The sequence below is a fragment of the Pararge aegeria genome, chromosome 4 (assembly GCF_905163445.1).
Source record: "Pararge aegeria chromosome 4, ilParAegt1.1, whole genome shotgun sequence".
NCBI lineage: Eukaryota > Metazoa > Arthropoda > Insecta > Lepidoptera > Nymphalidae > Pararge > Pararge aegeria.
Window position 1 is genome coordinate 12,566,858 of NC_053183.1, and position 22,762 is coordinate 12,589,619.

The 22,762-nt window shown below is 36.5% G+C and overlaps 1 protein-coding gene across 1 annotated transcript in view; it reads right to left on the reverse strand.

The window, feature by feature from the left end:
• LOC120637938 (protein Wnt-11b-2-like) overlaps window positions 1–19,745 on the reverse strand; it is a 38,015-nt gene extending 18,270 nt beyond the window's left edge. Inside the window, exon 1 of the mRNA XM_039910010.1 lies at window positions 19,451–19,745. Coding sequence (XP_039765944.1) covers window positions 19,451–19,524 — 74 coding nt within the window. The 5' untranslated portion in view covers window positions 19,525–19,745. The remainder of the gene's footprint in view (window positions 1–19,450) is intronic.
• Between the last annotated feature and the right edge of the window lie 3,017 nt (window positions 19,746–22,762).

The window sequence follows — 22,762 nt, forward strand, 5'->3', positions numbered from 1 at the left end:
AATGTTAAAAAATAAATAGTTTTTTGAAGTAAAACTTCTTTAGGCGCGACTAGGGAGTAATTCAGCTTTTTTCTGACGGAAGTAACGCTTACGTCAGACGTCTGTGTAGTTTCCGCTATTTAAAAATAATAATTTGGATTGGTCGTAAAGTATATGTCATATACTCCACGCTTCTTGACTTATACGCCAACTAGTGGCAAATATCATAATCAATTAGGATTATTTATTTCCAATATTTTCAAACGGATCAATTGTGAATAGCAAAGTGAATTAAAAATCAACAGTTTTAAAACATATATTCTAAATTGCAAAGTTTTTTGAAAATCTCTAAATATACTTGTTTATTTATAAATTTTCTGACTATTGCAACATTCTCTAATATTCAATGACAAGGTTATATTCTCAATTATTCTATTTATCAAATGAAAATATTTATAAAATGTGAAAGTGATATTATTGAATTTTAAATCTTAATATATATAAATCTCCTGTCACGATGTTTGTCCGCGATGGACTCCTAAACTACTGAACTGATTTTAAATTAAATTGGCACACCGTGAGCAGTCTGGTCCAACTTAAGAGATAGGATAGCTTAGATCTTTAAGTAAAGTCACAATTTTATTTTATTGCAAATTATTTGTCTATAATTAATTGACAGTCACATGTTAAATGTATATACAACTATACTCATTTAAGGCTTAGCGATACTGAATACTTTAAAAACAAAATCAAACGCAGACGAAGTCGCGGGCAACAGCTAGTAGAATATAAAATGAAATAGTGAATATTAAAATAAATGGCGTAGTCCATTTTACTCTTTCATCAATAGATAATAATAAAAGTTTTACTTCAATCGCGCGTAAGGGTTGAATGCACACACTTTTTTTTTAACTGTGATTCTAACTGCAGATTTAAGCTCCAACTTACTTAACAGGGCTTAGGTACATACGATTTTGCAAACCCAATTTCACCCTTTTAGCGTTGGATTATAGTAAGTTCCATTCAAGTTTAAACCATTAAAAAACTACAAATAATTTCGTAAAATCGACCAACCCCTAATCCAAGCCCTTCGGCTGGATTGCTAAAGAGGAAATAGCAAATCTTAGCCCTACCTGCCTGCAAGAGTGTTTTCAAAATCGGTTCAGCTATTTCAATGATTAGCCAAAACAAACAGACATACCAAAGTCTTAACTGGAGTCTATATAGTCTATATATATATACACGAATTGCTATAAAAAAATATATATATAATTGAAATCTTGGAATCGGCTCCAAAGATTTTCATAAAATTTAGTATACAGGGGGTTTCGGGGGCGATATATCGATCTATTCATTTATATTGGAATCTCGGAATCATTTATATTGGACATACGACTATTTTTTTGAGTCGACTCTTTTGCGGAAGAAGTCGCGCGGGTCCGCTAGTAATAATAGTGGAGCTTCTAAAAAGGAGGCGAATCACATTTTGTAGCGATTTAATTTTGTTGTACAGTGGATACATTTTTTATTGAATTTTGCATGCTTTGTTGATTTAAAACGCCGATTTCGCTACTGTGGCATAAACTGGCAATCTAAAAGCTCTTTGATGGCAAAAAAATGGTTTACGGGCAAACAGCTGGCGCGGTTGCAATGGCACGCCGCGCGGCTCGACGCTGATTCGGCTTTAATGATGATTAAATACAGTATGATTGCAGCGGCGGCGAACGTGCGTGTACCACGACCGAAATCTGCCCAAAGGGAAAACTTCACAACTCTGAACTGTTATTTGAATGCAGTGTGAAAAAGTCATAATAAAGTTAAAATTGAGTAGCTTTGTAGCTATAGCTGTACGTTATGTCCCTTACAAATATACTGACAAATAAGTAGGTAAGTATACTTATATTAATAATTTGTTAGGGATTAATGACCTACTACAGGGCATAGGCCTCATTTCGAATAGTAGAGACGGTTTTAGAGCATAGACCCGCCACGCTGCTCCAATGCGGGTTGGTGGGCAATTTATCATACAAATAAATAAGCGTGTTATAAGGAAATAACTGATAAGTTGTTTTGGATTATAACTATAAACGACAATCGTCATTTGAATTATATCGTAATTCACATGAACATAAACATGTTTGATAATTTTTCTATGTCTGTCTGTTTGTCAGGCTTATTCGATTTTGACAGTATTCTCACATATAGATGAAGGTTTAGATAAGAGGATAAATCGTAGCCTTGGTCACTATATCGGCTAGGTTCTCTTGATTCCGAAAATAATAACGAAGAGAAATGGAGGTTGGAAGTTTGCATGAAGAGGCGTTCAAATTAAGAGTAACCTAACCTTCAAGCGCCGTATAGATATGCATCCGCCACGAAAGTTTTGTAAAAATCCCCACCAAAATAGATATAAGTAGCCAGCAGCTGTTATTAACCTATATTGCTTACGTAGGAACTTAATTATTACAAAAAGTTATCGCAAAATTCTCTTACTAAAATATCATTTAAAGAACAAGCAATTTAAATAATTCAATAAAGTTTACTTAGCGTACATTCATAACACGAAATGTACAGTCAATTGGCAATACAAAAATATGATGATTCATTTCCGAACCCCTATACTCGTCTTTTCTTAGTAGGTTGACTAAGCAATTAGTTATATTACCCGAAGAAAATTCAATTTGTTACAATCACAGGCAAGAGAGTCGTCTGGCCCCCGCCGCGTCGCAGCAAGCCTCCGTGCTTCATTAGCCTTGGGAACAATGATACTTTAATTATGTGCCATTCGACACACGCTCTTACCGTAGCTTCTCGAGCTGATCTCATGTAATGACTGTTATTAATCAGAATCAACGACCATTACCATTAGGCGGGCGAGTTTATTGCAAACTATAGGTACGAATTTTGTAAATTAGGGATGCGCCGAATACTGGTTTAACCGAATATCGAATATTATTTGTTTTAACCTTTACCGACCCGAATTTTCGGCCCAATAATTCGGTTTACCAATACATTGTTTTGCAGCGCAAAAAGGTTCTAACATGGTAGCTACGGTTCGCTGCTGGCTAATGACGAACGAGCCGTATCTACCTTACCACCCGCTACCCTCTCACAAACCGCGCTGTCACTCTGTTTCCAAACATCGCAAGATTGAGAAACAAATAAAATAACAAAGATGTCATTACAAAAATATTGATAATAACAGAAATGCTTGAACCCAATATTATATTCGACAATAAAACCGAATCATTTGGTAGAATAGAAATAGTGGAAAACCAAATACGTAACGAATATTCGGCGCATCCCTATTATAAACCGATTGCGAGTCATAACTCTAATCCCAAATATCATAATATAGGTCTTTGTCAACCTATTAGAGTACCATTAGAAGACTCGGGTCTCCTCTCAGAATGTGAAAGGTTCAGGCCGTAGTTTACTTTGAGAACATTCTGGAGAACGCATGCAGGTTCCCTTACAATGTTTTCATGCACCGTTAAAGAAAGTGATATTAATTTACTTAAAACGCACATAATTTTGAAAAGTCAAAGGTGCGTACTTGGGTTCGAACTCGGTCCCCCTGAAAATCCTAACCACTGTGCTATCACTGCTTCCGGTCAACTATTAGGAAAATGCGAACTTGGTGAAGAAAATTTAAAGTAAAGGTTAAATTTACTATGCAAACCCAAAGGTACGGAAACAAATTGCTTTATTAATAAAAGGTACCTACACCCGACACCGTTATCCCTTAGTGAAAATTATAAATTCAGGATAGAGGTTTCACTATCAACTACCTATTAAAATAAAATTTATTCGTGCATAATCTCGAAACCAATTTAGATGTGGGAAACGTCCATTGAGAAGGAACCTGAAATAATTGAAATAAATGTTGGGATTACTCAACAAATTGTTCAATACAATGGCGATTTATCTAAGTCGTCTCTTGAAATGTACAATTGTTGTATATTATTGATATAAATTTGATACCTTAACAAATGTTCTTTAACTTTATGAGATCATTGACCGGTACGATATTCCAATAGAAACTTTTTTTTAAATTCTAAGCCAAGATGGATGTTTTTAATTTTCTGTGCGAAGAAATCGGATGGGAAGATGCCTAGACGACGATGCCATTTCAGGTTCACTCTATAATAGCTAGTGTTACGTTAAATTATCTTTATCTAAAATGCGAAATTTATTAAATAATAGGTAATATTATCATACCTTAGTGCGACTAAGGTATGATAATATTACCTACTACTATTGGTAATATATTACCAAAAACAACAGTTTCATTTAAAATTAATTCAATGGGTTATTAATGTATTTAATAAAATGAAATATGAATTCTGAACTGATTGGATCATTAAACAATCGAATGCACACTTAAGCACTCGCTGAACTAGGTCAAATAAATATTCCAGGATAAATCGCAATTTGGTGCGACACATTGAGTATCGGACATTTTAAGCCAATTTACCACTGAATGAACCCAAAGCATAATGTGATGGCTTAGCACTCCGGTGTTCAAGTGGCTAATAAGTAATTAATTATCAAAAATTGTGTTCGAGTAATTTACGCAAAAAATTGATCGGTGCTTCTATAAAAGAGTGCGGCTACTGGCTCTTTATCAGGACGGATCATACTTTTACAAAGCTGAGCATATTGTAAGCGGCTCCACTCTTGCATGCTTATCGTGTAAGCGTTACTGGTGCTAAGTGATGTTGCAGTCTAAGATGGTAGCGGGCTAACCTGTTAGGGAGTACCTATGGTAGTCATACCCAGAATCGGATTCAACGCGACATCGCAACGCAACACTAAATCGCTTAGCAGAACGTCTTTTTCGGAAAGGTGGTAACTAGCCACGTCCAGAGCCTCCCACCAGACCAGACCAGAGAAATTTCAGAAATTGTAAATTCCCAATTCCCCTGCCGGGAATCGAACCTGGGACCTCCTACTTAAATTTACATCACTCACCGTTGCGCCAGGGAGGTAGTCAAAAGGGGGTGGCCGTTTTTGACTGATTGCTATACTACCACGGTTTATTGTGCCCTGGTAGTAAAACATTAGCTTCGGCTAGACGGTTTTCTTGCTGTAGCACTCTGAATCATCATCCGACGATATCTTGCTATAGCTTAAGTTATAATTGTATTAAACCTAATGGTTGTACGCCTAGCGATGGCCTGGGTTAGACAATTGTCCTTCTTGGGTTATGAATGACTTGGGCGAAAGAAATGTAGAGGCAGATTATACACTCTTTGGCGGGCACGTTGAATATACAAATAGACCATATCAAAGCCTTGATGGAGGTCATTTATGTGACTTTTCACTAATAGCACTCAACAAAATGTACCTACCTACTAAATATTGTATTTATGCTCCACAGTAAAGAAAATGGACCCTTTTCAATTATAATTTGTATGTTTTCCATCGGAAGCGCGGCGAGTCGGACTCTACTGTGGTGTTTGCGAAAGGTTTTTACAGGGGTTCAAGTGTCAACGTGCCTTATCTTTTGCGTTCTGAGTTTTATTTCGCTGTGTCAGCACTTTTATAATGTTTATTTTTTATATTTTAAAATAAGTAGGTAGGTGGGTACGTATACTTGCCAATAAGAAATACTCGAGAGTTACAAACTGAAATCAGCCGTAATCTGAAATCGAACGAGCGTTTAGAAAAATAAGTTTGAACTTAGAAGCTAATTGTGTATGCACGTTAGATTTCTGATTTTTTGCATTAAAGACTGGTTTATTTTAGTTCTAATAAAAATATTATTTTTATTTATTTATTATTTATGTACCATAAATTGTGAATGTGAACATAAGATACATGAAATGTACAAAGGAAAGCTTATCTCTATAAGAGATCTCTTCCAGCTACCCCAGGATGTGAGTAAGATGATTTAATTGTGGTATAGGTCAAATAAAGCTACAATATACTTCATAATAACTACTAAGTACATTTAATATATCTAAATAATAACAAAAGTCTACATACTAATACAATAAAATTTGAATATACTATATATACAAAATACATAAAAATAATATAATAAATATTTATTTTTTAATAAAACTAAGCAGATTTTGGCACAGGCACAGAGTATTTCAAAGTCAAAGTAAGTATTAATCTAGCACTTACTAAGAGTGTTTTGATAATATCTTCAGGCATTGTCGTTCGCTAGCGAGGTGGAATAATCACTGGTACTGCGAGAACAATAGACAATGTGATGTGATTGATACTCGTATTACCATTCAAGAGTTACCATTCAACCCGCATTAGTAAACAGCTTTGAGATTCAGCTAACTCATTATCTTAATTAAGCTAAAATTGCTGATATCTACTCATCTTTTTATATTTTTCGGCGATTTTTTACACAGGCTGAGATATAGTTGATTATACCTTCACCCTCGTAGCAAAGGTTTTGCAATCGAGTACCCGTCCAATGAAATCCTTCAACCGGCTCGGGAATCAAATCCAGGTCCTCGTAATCCATATTTGAACTGTATGCCAACTGAGTAGCGTAACAAGACCAGCGAGGAAACGACTTAAATTAAACTAAAAAGTTCAAGGACTAAAATTACTAGAAAGCCAAACTATTTTATTTAATAGCACGTACCTACCTATTTTTTTTTTGTACTAGATATCAACTAATATGGTCGAAGTTCTTTCAAACATCTTTCCGCTGCGGCACAGAGATCGCGGCTAGGGACGCCATCGCGTGTATGTAAGTGCAGCTACGTGGTGAAATATTTACAGAGCTATATTAAATGCTGTTCCCGTGATCCAATGATACCCATTATTCCCTACTCACTTAATTGAGAACCTACACCTTTTTCGGAAGTCGGTTAAAAACTCATTCATTAGTCAAACGGAGCGTAGCAAAGAAAATACTAAGGCAACTCGCAAAGCGCGAGCGGCAACTTTGTATGACGCATTGCACTGCGTAACGGAAATACAGCAATTTTACTTTAGTACCAACATATACGCTGTAGTTCATTAGCCATAGTTTCATTTTAGCGATAGTTTTTACTTGGATTGTAAACTAGATTGTCTCTCGACTCATACTTACATACTTAGGTATGAATGAATGAAGAAATTAACATTTTATTGTATACCCCAGAAAAAAACAGAGAATCAACAGAGAATCAGGATGAACCGAGACACTGAGAAGTCAGATAGAAAACGAATTGGTGGCTTTAACGCTACATAGCGATAGCGACCATATGGCTATAGATGCGATTTCCACAGTTATCTTTATCTTTATCTTTATATTTACATAAAATAAAACAAAGTCCCACGCCGCGTCTGTCTGTCTGTGCGCGAAAAACTGAAAAGCTACGTAACGGATTTTTATACGGTTTTCACTAGTGAACGGAGTGACTCATGCGGAAGTCTTAAGTGCATATTTTATAATGATTTTCTGTAAATTGACTGAAATATAATGAAGTTTGTTAAAGATGTCATACCGAGCTTTACTGGCGTACGCCGCGAAGATGATTGACTATACATATAAATAGTGTGCTACATTTTTGATCATTATTAGCTACAAAATGTCCGCGAGGCGTGAGGCTAGATGTCTAAATGTTATAGTTAAGTCACAATAACCGCTTTTTGTTAAAATTTGTTAATCAAAACATGGGTACAATCGAAAGATGGGGACATTCCTATTATGATATTCATCCTCATACAATTAACTAGTTTTATAATTAAAATTGGTTATGTACCTTCAAATTCCTTTTTTAAATTATTCAAATTGGACCTATCGTTTAGATTACGACGGGTATAGAAATTTAAAAGCAAGATAAATTCAGCAGCCGGCCCGGCTGCGGATAATATAGTTTAAAATAAAACGGACCCGGTAAGTTTAGATACCCGGTTTTTTAAGATATTAAAAATGGTACTAACCGATTTGGCCAAGACGAAGTTGCGCGGGTCAGCTAGTCACGAAATAAATAGATTGGTATGTTGGGTCTCATAAACTAAAATCGGAAACAAAAACATCCACAACTTCTAAGTTTCCAAAGTTGGATGTCCATAGATTAAATATTAATTAAACTTTTGTAAACGTTATTTGTGGACTTGCATTTAGATTACTACCACTTTCATCCCTAGGTAAGTGAGTAACTTAACTTCTAATGTTCGCTTTCTGATACCAGCAACCAGGTGGTTGCCAGCACCTTGTTCTCATATAATTTGCCTCTCGAAATATAGTATTACTAGAGCTTTTTATACGAAGAGAAGCTCTAACACCATGCTTATTTCTTCCGCTAAGAAGCATTGTTGTTATGCTGCGCTCTGAAGGGCGTGGTTGCAGTCCTTGCATGCCCTGCGAAGTGTTTGCTCTGTTAATTGCCGATGGTTTTCCACATACCAGCAAGTGGGCCATCTGCTTGTCCTTTAATTGAAACTATAAAAAACAATGCCCCCCCCCCCCCCCCTCCTACTCTACTGCTGTCTGCTAGGTAAACTCTAGTTTTTCATTCTACATTCACGGAGCAGTTTTTAAAAAACCCCCAAAGATTTATTTCACCTCCTCTTAAGTAAATTATGTCTAATGTAGGTTAAATCCTAGTATAGGGGCAGAAGTTTTCCAATTTCTACATATCGAAATTTTTTTTTATCTAACCACAGATTGCTGTAACAATTGCTTGGATCATTTAACTGATAACTAATGTGTCTTTTTGTATACCATTATAAATGTACTTGTTTCTTTATGCCCAATAAAGTATTCTGAATCTAAAGTGTTCTAAAGTAATTTAACTTTTAAACGATTACTTTCAAACCCCCATTTCACTCCTCAGGGATATCAGAAATAAAAGTAATTAGTATGTCACTCCGTGTATGTTTGCATCGTGTTTGTGAAAATGTGTGAAAGTCCAAAAGTCCAACATACAAAATCTATTTAGAAGTTCCCGTTAGCCCGAACAAACTACACGGTTCGTTTAATCATGAGCTTATAATAAGAAGCAGTTATTTCGATATCGAAGTTTTCGTTTTATTTATCTTTAACGAGTACAGATAAGTATTGTTATAGGTGGCTATGTTGATGTGATATGCTCAATGGATTTAGAATGAAGTTGTCAAAGTTACTTATCGTTTCATATTCAATTAATGAATAACCACGACTTCAAAGTGGCCGTCGATACGCCCGAACGGGGAGGCGGTGAGTAAGATAAAAGCCGAGCAAATACACATCGCCGAGGATGTCGGTAATTTATGAATTTGTCAGGACAAAGCGAGCAACAGCGGCGGCGGTGAAAATAAAGAGCACAGCGGCGTGGATAAATTCGTGTCAGATCAAATGAAGCGGGCCCCGGGACGATTTGTTGCACTTGTTCGCCGTTGCATCTACTCGGCTCATTACCAAATAAAAAATAGCTTTCACAATGAAAGCTGAAGACATGTGAATTGGTGTTTCGAATCACGTGTACAAAACGTAGCCGTTGAATTCTTTTCAGCATCGCTTATTATAGATTCGTACTTAAGTTTGTTGAAGCAGTGATAAACCTAGTGATTAGAAGTTCGGCTTCGCTTTCGGGAGGCTGAATTCGAATCATAGAACGCATCTCTAACTTTCTCAGTTATGTGCGTATCACTTGCATCATCTTCAACTCAATACCGGCCCACCACCGACAGGGCATGGCTCTCCTCTCAGAATGAGAAGGGTTCCAACAAGGGCAAGTGCTAATTGGACTTCACACGACCTTGAAAACATTATGGAGAACCTATAGGCATACAGATTTCCCCAAGATGTTATCCTTTACCGTTGAAGCAAATATATTTGACTAGCTGTTGACCGCGACTTCGTCCGCATTCTTTTTCGGTGTATGTAGTAGTAACAGTTTATTTGAGAGATGAGTGGCAGTGGCAGCAGCAAAAAATAGTCGATTGCGCTGGGTAAGCAATGTTAACTGGAGTCAGTAAAGGGCCCACTTTAGAGAATTCAGTGTACGTCGGCTTTCAGCATTTATCAATTACAACGAATAGTACCTAATCGTTAAATGAAGTGAGAAGATACTAAAACACGTATTCTGTAAATAGCATTTAATTTACGTGTAATTTTACAGATATTTTAAGTGGTTTATTGTTCTATAAATATAAATACAAATATAAATATAAGTACGACGATACAAAAATCGCCATCTAGCCCCAAAGTAAGCATAGCTTGTGTTATCAGTACTTAGATGACTGATAGATATTTTTATGAATAATATAAATAAACAGTTGGAAAATCCAAAAGTGCACGTCTCATAATCTCATTCATTACAATGAAATTGAGATTTTTTGTAAATAATAATTAAACTACATCTAATTATTCCATGAAAAGTAATAGGCTTCTATTCCTCAAAATAATGAAGCCTATAAAAAAAACCAAGTCAAAAAGTGAAGTATTTATATACGGGATCCGCACATACAGACACACGGACGTCCAAGACAGAACTTTTTTAAATAATAATTAGTGTTTTTTCTCAACAAGTGACATTTTCAGTTGGAGCATCACTCGGTGTGCGTAAACTGACAGTAATGCCCACCTCAACGCTTTGCCTATGAGGCGTGCAATACTTATATCTTGCAATACTTATATATACATGATATAAACACCCAGACACTGAAAAACATTTATGTTCATTACACAAAGATTTTCCAGTTGTGGGAATCGAACCCACGACCTTGGGCTCAGAAAGCAGGTTCGCTGCCAACTGCCCCAATCGGCCGTCATAATATAAAAATCACCTCCACAAATAACTGTTTTCCTTGGGTATGTAATATTATAAACTCGTGATAACATCTCAATTAAAAGTCCCTGTTTAATTCAAATCGGGCCAGTAGTTCCTGAGATTAGCTCGTTCAAGCAAACAAAAAAATCTTCAGCTTTATGTATTAGTATAAAGATTTGCTAGGTATTTGATGCTGCAGCGCTGATTTGCAGGGACAGTCTTAGTCGGTGTCACGACTGGGAAATAGTTAGAGATAAAATGTGAGTGGACTTCACAAGGGGAGATTGGGTGTACAAAAAATTGGTTGCCTGTAAAGTCGGTATACGGACGAAAGTTTTACGTGACAACGACTTTGAGTGGTAAAATAATTTTAATGTGAATATTCATTCGTATAGTAGGAAGAAGGATGAAATAATAGTAACAATTTAAAACATTTATTTATACAAAGAATTATATTTAAAACATTAATTTATACAAAGAATCTCGCACTGAATTTCATATTAACAAAATTTTATTTTTACCTTTACACATACATACGTATTTATATACAAATATACATACAATAACTTGCAATACATTTGCGTACAATGAAACAGCGTTTACTACAAAGGGACGCGTGCCTTTCACTTTTTATGTCTGTCTGTCTCGCTCTTAGGCGGGCTAACCATGCCCGAGTGGAAGGGACGCGTGCCTCTCACTCGCTCTCATTGTGAGCGCATAACGTGAGCGGAGCGTTACGCAATTTCTTGAAGTGTCACCCGGCAAACCAATTTATAAGACGTTGTCACGTCAAAATATATGTTTAGCTATCTAATTGTAAAGTTGACTTTCCACGAGGTAGCGAGTAGCGCGAGAAAGCAAAGCTAATTTGATGGTTTGTGTAATGGTGTTTTCTTTCGTACAAAAGCTAATGGAGTGAAAATAAGACTAGGAATAGTAGCTATGTCTAGCTTCAACGAGTAGGTATATATGCTTACTAGTAATCTCCCGCGACTCCTTCTGCGTACTCTCGTGTGTTAAGTAAATTTCTCTCATCCGAGTTCATCATGCCTAAGAATCGTATCGTAAGGAAATATATAAATCTGTTTTGAAGTTACAGAGTTTAGCGCGTTCTAAAAAATAAACCTTTTAATCCTGAATTGACCTATATTACTGTTCTCATTTGATTGTTCTTATTAGCTGATTTTATGTTAGTCTCACTCAAATACCTTTGTTTAAAGTCGGCTAATCAGAAAACATTCCCATCGTTGCATTCCAATCGCCCTAGGAATGAGAGCTTTAAAATGAAGCGAAAATATTATATCATATAATAAGTATATCGCTTCATTTTTAATGCTGTTTTTAAACCATATTATATATGGTTTACATCCTTTGCTAAACATTTCTCGCACATGATGGAAAGGCAGCCTTAGTTACTCAGCACTTCGCGAAATTAGCCCTCGCGAAGCCCTTCACCTTCACCGCAAAAAACCTTTTAAAACATATTCATTACTTATTTGCATAGTACTATTTAGGTTATAGGACAGTACTAAATTATTTGTAGTATGTAAAAAAGGTTGTTTTATTAAAAGGAAATAAATAATGCGCAAAACAACATTGAACTCGAACTGTATCAGTATTTTGAAATATGTACCTACATTCGCCGCCATTTAGCTTCATGTGACTAGGTTTCCTTTGTTATAAGAAAAATATAAAAGGCTGGAGAATGCTATGTCTGATTCAGAGCAATAAAATTCGTTGAAGTAGGTCGTTATTCATTCGCAGGCATGTCGTGTACCGCTGGAGAATGTGTATGGGAGAATTCAATAAAAATCACAGTCATAAAAACTAAGACTACAGTTATATAAAAAATCCTAGGAAAGCATTAAGAACGGTCCCCTAATAATAGGTCCCGCCAGATGCACGGGACGGCTCGGAAAAGTCACAGGGAACTCAAGCGAGGGAATTATTTTTTTCGGTCTGCCACACACGGCCCTTGCTAACTCAGCGAAAACTAAGATTGTTACTCTCCGAGGGATTATTTATACTCCATAAGGGATTTCAATCAAAGAAAAATCTTTATAGTACGTGGAGGCTTTCAGCAATTGGGTCAACATGAAAGAGATAAAATGTTCCTAGGATAATATGTAGCTGACAAAAAATAAATGTAGATAAGAATCAACGATAGAGAAAGAAGGACAACAAAAGCCCGTAGAGGATTTGGCCAGGGATCTTCGAACCACAATGCACCAACTCCAAAAAATCAAAAGTCAAAACGAACTTCAAAAATTCTTACATTTTACTAAGATGACGATAAAAAATTTCGTAAACTTAAAAGTTGAACTTTGCGGGTTCTAGGTATTGCGCCCTGGCTTAAACAGAATTCTACAACAAACTTAGGCGGGCCTAACTCTAAATCTTCCTAAGATATCCCGGAAGTAAACCAATCGAGGGCTTTCCATACTGGAGCGACATAAACCATAAGGTTTATGAGAATTCTTACATTTTACTAAAACGACGATAAAAAAATTCGTAAAGTTAAACTTTGAGGGTTCTAGGTATTGCGCCCGGGCTTAAACAGAATCCCACAACAAATTTAGTCGGGCCTAACTCTATATCTTCCCAAGATATCCCGGAAGTAAACCAATCGAGGGCTTTCTATACTGCATTGTCATAAACCATAAGGTTTATGAGAAAGCTCTAGATTCACAAGAAACTTTGGGCTGTACAAAGGTCAATCAAAGATATCCCTAATCGACTGTATCCAAGGTATATCCATTGAAGGTATTATCTAAGTACATAATATTTTACAAATAATGTAAATCTAAAAAAGTATCTTACCCACAAAATATTGTTCAGTATTATTACTTGCATTATTTAAAAAGGTTATATAACAACCCGGACATAAGATAATAACGTTAAAAGCTTTAAAATATTATGTACTTAGTAGAGATAATACCAACAATATATTTTCTTTAAACGGATCGGCAAACATACTCATGTCTTCTTTTGAAATTTCCCGTGGGCATTCAATTAAGTAATGTAACCACAGAGTAGAGATCGAATCTAGTCTCTATATACTTAGCTACTACCGTACCTACCTACCTAAAAACATCTAGTCCTTATAGACTACGCTAGGTAGATGCATTTCATTTAAATTACGTCATACGTTACGTTATACGTCGTGTCACGGCAACAGAGCACAGACAGTATAGGGCAATTTTTGCTATAACGACAAGTGAATAAACGTGTGTTTTCTATTCTTAATGTATTTGAATGTGCGAAGCAAATTAGGCTGAATTTGTACTACCTTCTCCTTCGGTCACCTGGGACTATAAACAAAACATGTCAACTCAACACTGACTATACACAAATCAAAACATTAAAATGTGAGTTTTATGTTATGTGAAATCAAGTAAACTTTGCACAATTTTAGTGTACCTAGTGAACGACGAATCGACTACGCGTTACATATATTATGTAATACACATCAAACAACACTTTTTGTCACATGATATAAAGCTCACATTTCAATGCTTTAATTCAAGTCGAGTGGATTTTTAATCGATATGGTGTGCGAAGGCCATTAACCTAGGGACTAGCCGTTCAAAAGCTGTTCATTTTCTATATTACCATCCCATTCTTCTGAAATTTCAGTTTAAGTACTAAGCATATAAAAGTTAATTAAAAAATAAAAATAAAAAGAAAAGTTTATTCTTTTTGTTCTGTTTGGGAAGTGGAACTCTACCCTAAGTTTATTGTAAATGACTGCATTAATTCATCCAGTTAACTTTTGTTCAGATTCGCATGAACTGTAAATAATATTTACAACGCATCATTTGTGCTCTTTTAAGGTGATACCACATTATATACATCACGCTACATGAATACAGCTCTGAAGAGCAAAGTAACGTTAAATTATCGTAAAACAATAGGCAAAATTATATCTTTTATTTTTTTAGATCAGATGTCTTTTTACTTAACATAATCTATGCCTAACTATCTCTACGGACTACGGTTCTAGACGTAGCGTAGCGCAAGCTACGATCGTCTTTTCTACATTCTACACATTATTATTTTTAAGTGGGTAATAGCTTTTGCCTATGGCCTTGGACTCTTTTTTTTATTCCACTACAAGTTATCAGCTCAGAAAGTCATGACACGGGCGAAGTCATGAGCAACAGCTAGATAAGTTTTATATTTTATCCAAACTTACCCTTACTAATATCGTAAAGCATACAAGTTATCAGCTCAGAAAGTCATGACGCGGGCGAAGTCAGGAGCAACAGCTAAATGAGTTTTATATTTTATCCAAACTTACCCTTACTAATATCGTAAAGCAAATTTACATTGGCATAGCATAGCATAAAGTAATAAATAGGAAGGAAAATATTTTCGGAATAGAACAAACGAGTGATAAATATTTCACCCGCATTTGGCTGTGACACTTCCACGTGAGGGAATGCACCATAAATCGCTCTTTTTACATTTAGTTTTGTTTATGTTTTAAAAAGTCAGTAAACTTAGGTGTTTTGGCATATCTGTGAGTTGCGATAGACAGGTGGTTCTATTTTATATAGTGGTACGTGGTTATAAGGTGGTGGTGGTATATAGATGGTTCGGTACGTATTTGGCGGGACTTTTATAGGTGAAATGGATGTTGATAGTATGAGAGTCCGATGTTAGTGCTTGCAGCCGAAATTTGGTTTATACTTCTCTCGAACCCCATGGATTAAAAAATAAATCGACCAATTTCAATGACCCTCACACCCTTGATGAGTTATTCGTAGGTATTACAATGAATGAATCGGTGAACAAATAGAAGAAAAAATTCAAACAGTCGTAAATAGAACCTTCTCATTTTGGAAGTATACATAGATTAATTATACTTTAAGTCCTTTAGAGGGCATTGTAAGTATTTAGACATTGATTGAATATATTACTATTTATAAGCTCACTGTATTTAGGTTATAACAGCACTCGTTATTTTCTAAGTTATGTGCGGTTTAAGTAAATAAAAATATCATTTGCTTCGAGTTTCGACGGTGACTGAACATATCGTGAGGAAACCTGCATGCCTGAGAGTTCTACATGATGTCCTCAAAGGTTTGTGGAGTCCACCAAACCGTACTGGGTCAACGTGGTGGACTAAGGCCTTAACCCATTCTCGTTGTGGGAGGAGACCCGTGCCCTATAGTGGGCCGGTAATTGGTCGATATACACTAATTATTGCACTATTATATTTAATTAAAATTATATAGAAAACAAACTAGGAATTGGGACTTGTCAAACATATAAGTTATGTTAAATTCTTTAACATTTTTATTGTGAACTATGCTACTCACACATTCCATTAAAATGTGCTGACTTCTTCTCTCTCGCCGCAATCTGCATTAATTGTTGGATTAATAAAATCCGATTACTGGAAATCGTGATCGGACAAAGTTGCCATTTCCAGGGATATTTCCGGGTGTAATCTCGGGGCGAATAATTGCGGGTTGCAACGGAACAACGCCGCTCATTAGTGCAATGTTCAATTAGGGAGCGATGGGAGCAGGGGACCGTGCGGCTCCGGTTACCTCGCCCGTGCGTAACGACTGGCATTTAGCACTGGATTGAGCGAACAACGGGATTATTATAGTGTCTAACGTTACATTAATACAGATACTTATATAATAGCGTCGTGGTGATAGCCCAGTGGGTAGGAACTCGACTTCACTTTTCGACACGAGGGGCCGAGTTTGATTCCCAGCACCCACCTCTTCTAAGTTACGTGTGTTTTAAGCAATTAAATTATCATTTGCTTTAGCTGTGAAGGAAAACATCGTGAGGAAACCTGCATGCTTGAGAGTTCTCCATAATGTTCTAAAAGGCGTGTGGAGTCCACCAATCCACACTGGAACAGCGTCGTGGACTACAGCCTTAACCCCCCTTCACATTGTGGGAACAGACCCGTGCCCTGTAGTGGGCCAGTAATGAGTTGGGATTATGATGATGATGATAAAACAGTAGAACGTCTTTTCACACGACTGAAGGTACGTTTTAGGTAGGAGAAGAATAATAAATAAAAAAAATCGCATCTAGCCCCAAAGTAAACGTGTGAATGAGAAGGGGTTAAGGCTGTAGTCCACCACGCTGGCCCAGTGCCGATTGGTGGACTTCACCCACCTTTGAAAACTTTATAGAGAACTTTCTTTTAAGTTGTATGCAGGTTTCCTCACGATGTTTTCCTTAGCCGTTGCAGCAAGTGGTATTTTAATTGCTTAAAAAACACATAACATAGAAATGTTAGAGTTGCGTGCTGGGATTCAAACTCGCCCCCCGAATGTGAAATCGAAGTCCAATCTATTAAATAAGACTATTACCGATTCATAAATACTTATAATATACAGATACATACCCAGACACTGAAAAACAGTCAGGATCATCACACAAACATTTCCCAGCAAGGTCCCTGACCACGGCGCCAATCGGCCGTCAAATAATAATTCAATTGTATCTTGAATTTCTATTGTATAATGCTGTGTACATTTGAAGCTCTTAGTTACATGCATTAAAAAGATATCGGCTTTCCAGGTGAACTGACAGATAATCAACAATCTTAAAATTTTAATGTTGCTTCGTATTTAAATGACGAACCACTTTAAGATAAAATTTGCTGTGAGGGCACATGGCACATGAGACTTTAGACCTATGCCTCGGACTGATGGACACAAGGCGGACGTTTTCCGTAGATGCTCTACTCTGCTGTACCAGATGGTAAGCGGAAAACGTTTGCTTATAACCAGAGCAGGTTATAAGCAAACTTTTTCCGCTTACCATCTGGTGGTTAGTACATCTGCTTGGTCCATCTTATCAGTGCTGCATTAACCACGTAGCAATATAAGCAATGGCTACGGGCCCCGAGCGAAAGGGGAATAATATTTAATACCGCTCATCGCTGCCTGACTGACTGACTGACAGACAGACACGCACACGCACACATACATCGCCTATAGTAATTTACTAAACTATTAATTAACCACAAAATTGTAAACTATAGATAGCAAATATATATTGTATTTAAGATACGTATTGAGTATTAAATAATATTTTTACCACTTTATAATTAAGAACCCAAAGCAGAACAAGGGCGCTTTTAAAGAATTTGCTACGGACCCCGCACTTGCTTAATCAGGCACTGCATCTAATACTATTTAAGAAATAGATAAGAAAAACACCGAAAAATATTCAGCTGCTTGTATTAACAACGTCAAAAAAGTACCGCAAGGTAAGCAAACTGAAAACACTAGTTTCAGTGAAAATTTTCAGTGCTGAAAACTTCCTAACGCTCTATTTCCGGTGTTCAACGTCCAAAGCGGAACACTGACGGCGAGGGACCGGAATTTCGTCTTCATTTGTCTGATAGGTAAACCTATCCTACTGCAAAACAAAAAATATATTTCTACGTTCAGTTAATAAATTTTACCTAGGTACTGATTTTAAAAGAACACTGACGCACAGTACAGAACTGTTTTAAAATTAAAGGTGAGAAATCATGGGTTTAGGAGGGGGCCTATTTTGCAGTTTATTTATTAAATTGTGAATGAATGAACGCATACACTTTTATTGTACACCACATAAAAATACAGGAAAAATTAAAAAAAAAACTAGTTTACACTATCGATTAGTATACTATCGATTAGTATAGTTCCTTCGACCGCGGCTTTTTAGCACTATACATACTGAGCTGTTCAGCGTTCCAGTAAGCTGCTGCGTAGAAATTGGTGGTATTGGAAAGACTACTTAGTCAAAAATCAGACTGCAGTTTAAGTTGCTTTTGTATTAAAAAACATTTAGCAAAATGTGTTTTTGTTTGTATATTGTATATCATTTAAAAAATATTTGTCAAAAAAGATAAGAGAAATACGTACAAAGTTGTCATCAAAAATACGCAGTGACAACCATAACATCAGCTGTGTTTACATTTCAGGGCAAATAGGGTTTCTCACCTTTTTCTGTTACTATGAGAATAGTAAATAAATAAATAAATAAATATACTACGACAATACACACATCGCCATCTTGCCCCAAAGTAAGCGTAGCTTGTGTTATGGGTACTGAGAAAGCTGATGAATATTTTTTTATGAATATAATACACATAAATACTTATAATATACAGATAAACACCCAGACACTGAAAAACATTTATGTTCATCGCACAAACACTCTCCAGTTGTGGGAATCGAACCCACGGCCTTGGACTCAGAAAGCAGGGTCGCTGCCCACTGCGCCACAGGGCCGTCAGTAGGTCTCATCAAGTGGAAAGGGTGGCTCTAGAGATTATTACAACGATGATTTACTCACACATTCATAAGCAACACGCAGACAAATAACAATAGTCACTATTATAAGTTCTAAAATTTTTTTGGGTTACTTTTATATGAGAACTACCTATACCTATGAATACTTATACTTATCTCTTCATAGGGTTTTTGGATGGTTTCTCCATATTCCATTTTGCTATGTAAATCTAAAGAACTGTTATAAAATAAAGTTGTACGTATATAATATTGAAATTACCATGCCCGTACGCATTACTAATGTACCTAGTAGACATTAATCCGAGATAACGGTTTTTTACAATAATTAGAACATCATTATAAAGTCATTATTGCTGTAGCCTGTATGGTACTAAAATATACTTATATATATATATATATATATGATTTAAATAATTATAACAAAGTCGATATTTTTAACACGTAATTAATAAAAAAATAGAAATATATACTCACAGCCATCGAATCGCCTTAGTTGACTTTGGTAAAAACACAAAGAACAAAATAAAAATCACAATAAATAAACGCATCACAACTAAAGTCAATTAAACTTTTCCGAATTAACATCCGTCAGTAACTTAGAAAAAAAATAAAAATAAAAAAGATTGGACATAATTTGAATGCGAAATGTGAGCGCGCGTAATATTTGGCGCGAAAACCGGCCGGGGAATGGTACACACAGCTTGTAGCGAGGCTGCACGAGAGAGTTGTGACGCTGGGACGGAACTCCGCAAGTGTCGCCGCGAGTCGCGAGAGGAGGATCGGAGCCTGAACACGCGTGCGGACGCCGCGCCGTCACGCCGTCCGCGGCCAGTGGTCAGGCGGGCGCCCGCCCGCCGCGCCGGCATAACCCGACACATCATAGATTTTGTAGCCGCAGAACTGTCAGATTCAATAACTCTTGCAATAAACATTTAAGCAGTAGAAGATATAGTTGTCTTTGTAGTAACTAAACCAGCGCAAGAGCTTAGTATGAACTTCAGCATACAAACCGTTTTTGATATTCCTTGGTTTCATTTGATGGAGTGTATTATGGTTTATCAACTTCGGAAGTTGTTCTGTTCCAATTAATGAATTTTTCCAGTAGTAGTAGTAGTAGTAGTAGTAGTAGTAGTAGTAGTAGTAGTAGTAGTAGTAGTTTTAGTAACAAGGCTTCTCCGGGTTAGCACTACCGTAAAGCCTCTACCACCACACAGTATTGCTGTGTACCGATCCGAAGGGTCTGGTTGCCGGCGTAGTTACAGGCACATGAAACTTAACACATACGCCTCAGATTGAAAAAAAGAAATAATGATATACAGAGGGCGTACAGGACGTGTTCCTCGAGTGCAGTGCGAAATTTTGATCTGTGGCGATGGTTTTCCATTAAATAAGGTGGGTCATCTGCTTGGTCTGTCAATTAGGTATACTATATGTGAACATAAAACATTTTTGAATCGGTACTTAAGCAAGAGGTTTTTTATAATCTCATACAGGTTAAGACATTGACTGCCATCCCATCCATGTTATATAAGCATATAAACCCTTACCTACTGCTAAACTTTTTCTATACGGCCTTTTACTGGAGCGCTACCTTTAATCCAATACTAAATAAGTTAGCAAAAATACCGAATATCGATTGTAATTGGTGCTCAAAAAATACCGCCACCAATCGTACATTTTTCCAGTCTATCCGCCGAATTGGTAGTATCATTGGGTGTGAGAAAACTATACGATTCAAAAAAAATAAGTCTACCTGTCTACTTTGGAAAACAGATGAATCAAAAAACAAACATAAACTACTAAAACAGCCGCACACAGAATACCTTGCAACGTTGGGTAAAATTAATAACTAAAGTTGTCAGTCGGAACATCTCATTATTTACATTATAAAAATTAAGGCATATACCAATATTTTCCTTCGCCCCATTAGGACAACGGGCATATAATAATATACCATATAGGACATGGACATGATATAAGTTTGTCAAAACTAGTCGTTTCTACGCAAGTCTCTGAGAGTCCGGTCTGTAGAAGGCATAAATTGGTACGGGGAATGTGTAGCGTCTGTTACAATGAAGGCGTTCGCCGGAGCGGGCGGGCGGGCGGTCGGGCGGCGAGTGGCTACGCTCCCCGTCGGCACAGCCCACTTATCAATTCAGTCGAGTGGGCATTCGTTCATTGTGAAGCATTGTGCCTATTATGCACGGATTCGATGCTTATTTACCCGTTCACATGCCGAGTATGCGAGCGTAATCCGAGCCATAGATACTTTTAAATTGGTACACAGACCTCGTTTGCTCATCATGCTCTCATGTTTGCAATAAATCGACTAGTCAATTACGAACTCGCTTCTCGAAAAAAGCTAATTCGATACTATTTTTAAATTATTTGGACCTTTATAAAACAATACAAATATTGTGTCAAAAAGTCGCATAAAACATGATTATTATGAAATAGAATGGGTAGTAAATAAATAAAACAGTTTGATATTTTGTATGTTTATTAATACATTATTATCTAAACGTGAACGTTCACTGCTGGGAAGTAAGTTTTCTGTAGAGATTACCATACGCCATGGTCGTGAAATTCAACGACTTCCTGCTACTTGTTTGATGTCGTCTTTCTATCTAGCTACCTACTACCTACCTGAGTTCAAAATTCAAAATTCAAATTTCAATATTCATTTATTTCAAGTAGGCCTAATACAAGCACTTTTGAAACGTCAAGTCTGTCCGTGTGTAATGACTGTACCACCGGTTCGGAAGGCAGATTCTACCGAGAAGAAGCCGGCAAGAAACTCAGCAGTTGTTCTTTTCCAACATCAAAAATTTACATTTTACATTTTAACATTCATTTTTCTATCTTGTGAGAGATGAAAGCGGAGCCGGATGCTTCCAAGCAACCTTGTCATTAAGAATCTCATCAATTGTATAATAACCTCGCTGTAATAAATGTGTTTTAACACATTCTTTAAACTTATGCATTGGTAGGTCCAAAATTACGTTGTTAGTGTGAGTCGCTAATGCAGCAACTGGAACCCATAATTATCTTCTTCGTTCTTCTTAGGTATTTAGGTATTTTGACGGACGATTGGCGCAGTATGCAGCGACCCTGCTTTCTGAGCCCAAGGCCGTGGGTTCGATTCCCACTACTGGAAAATGTTAGTGTGATGAGCATGAATGTTTTTCAGTGTCTGGGTGTTTATCTGTATATTCTAAGTGTTTATGTATATTATTCATAAAAATATTCATCTGTCATATTAGTAACCATAACACAAACGACGCTTACTTTGGGGCTAGACGGCGATGTGTGTATTGTCGTAGTATATTTATTTATTATTTATTCCGTGTTCCTCCAAAACATGGCGGCCGGTTTTATAATTACGTTCAAATTTGTTTGTATAGGAAATCAATAAAACACTTGTTGAATTTAAAATTTATTTTTATTTGACTTAAACAAGATTAAGTTGCTATTTGCTTAGAAAGCTATTTCCGTATAAGTAACGAACATACAAAATTATTCAATACGCATAACGAATTCAAAACTGTAAAACCCACGTTCCTAGTGTAAGTTTAAGAGTAAACTAATGTGACATTAATGTAACCGTACACCCAATATTTAGTACTAGCGTACCCAGCCCGCTTCGCCGGGCTAGATTTTGCTTTATTTTATTTAAACAATAAACTTACATCATTAAATTTTTAATAAAATCTGTATTTGACAGTTTGACAGTTCAAAAATAGGAGAACTCCGATCGTCACCAAACTTTACAGGATTACTCGCCAG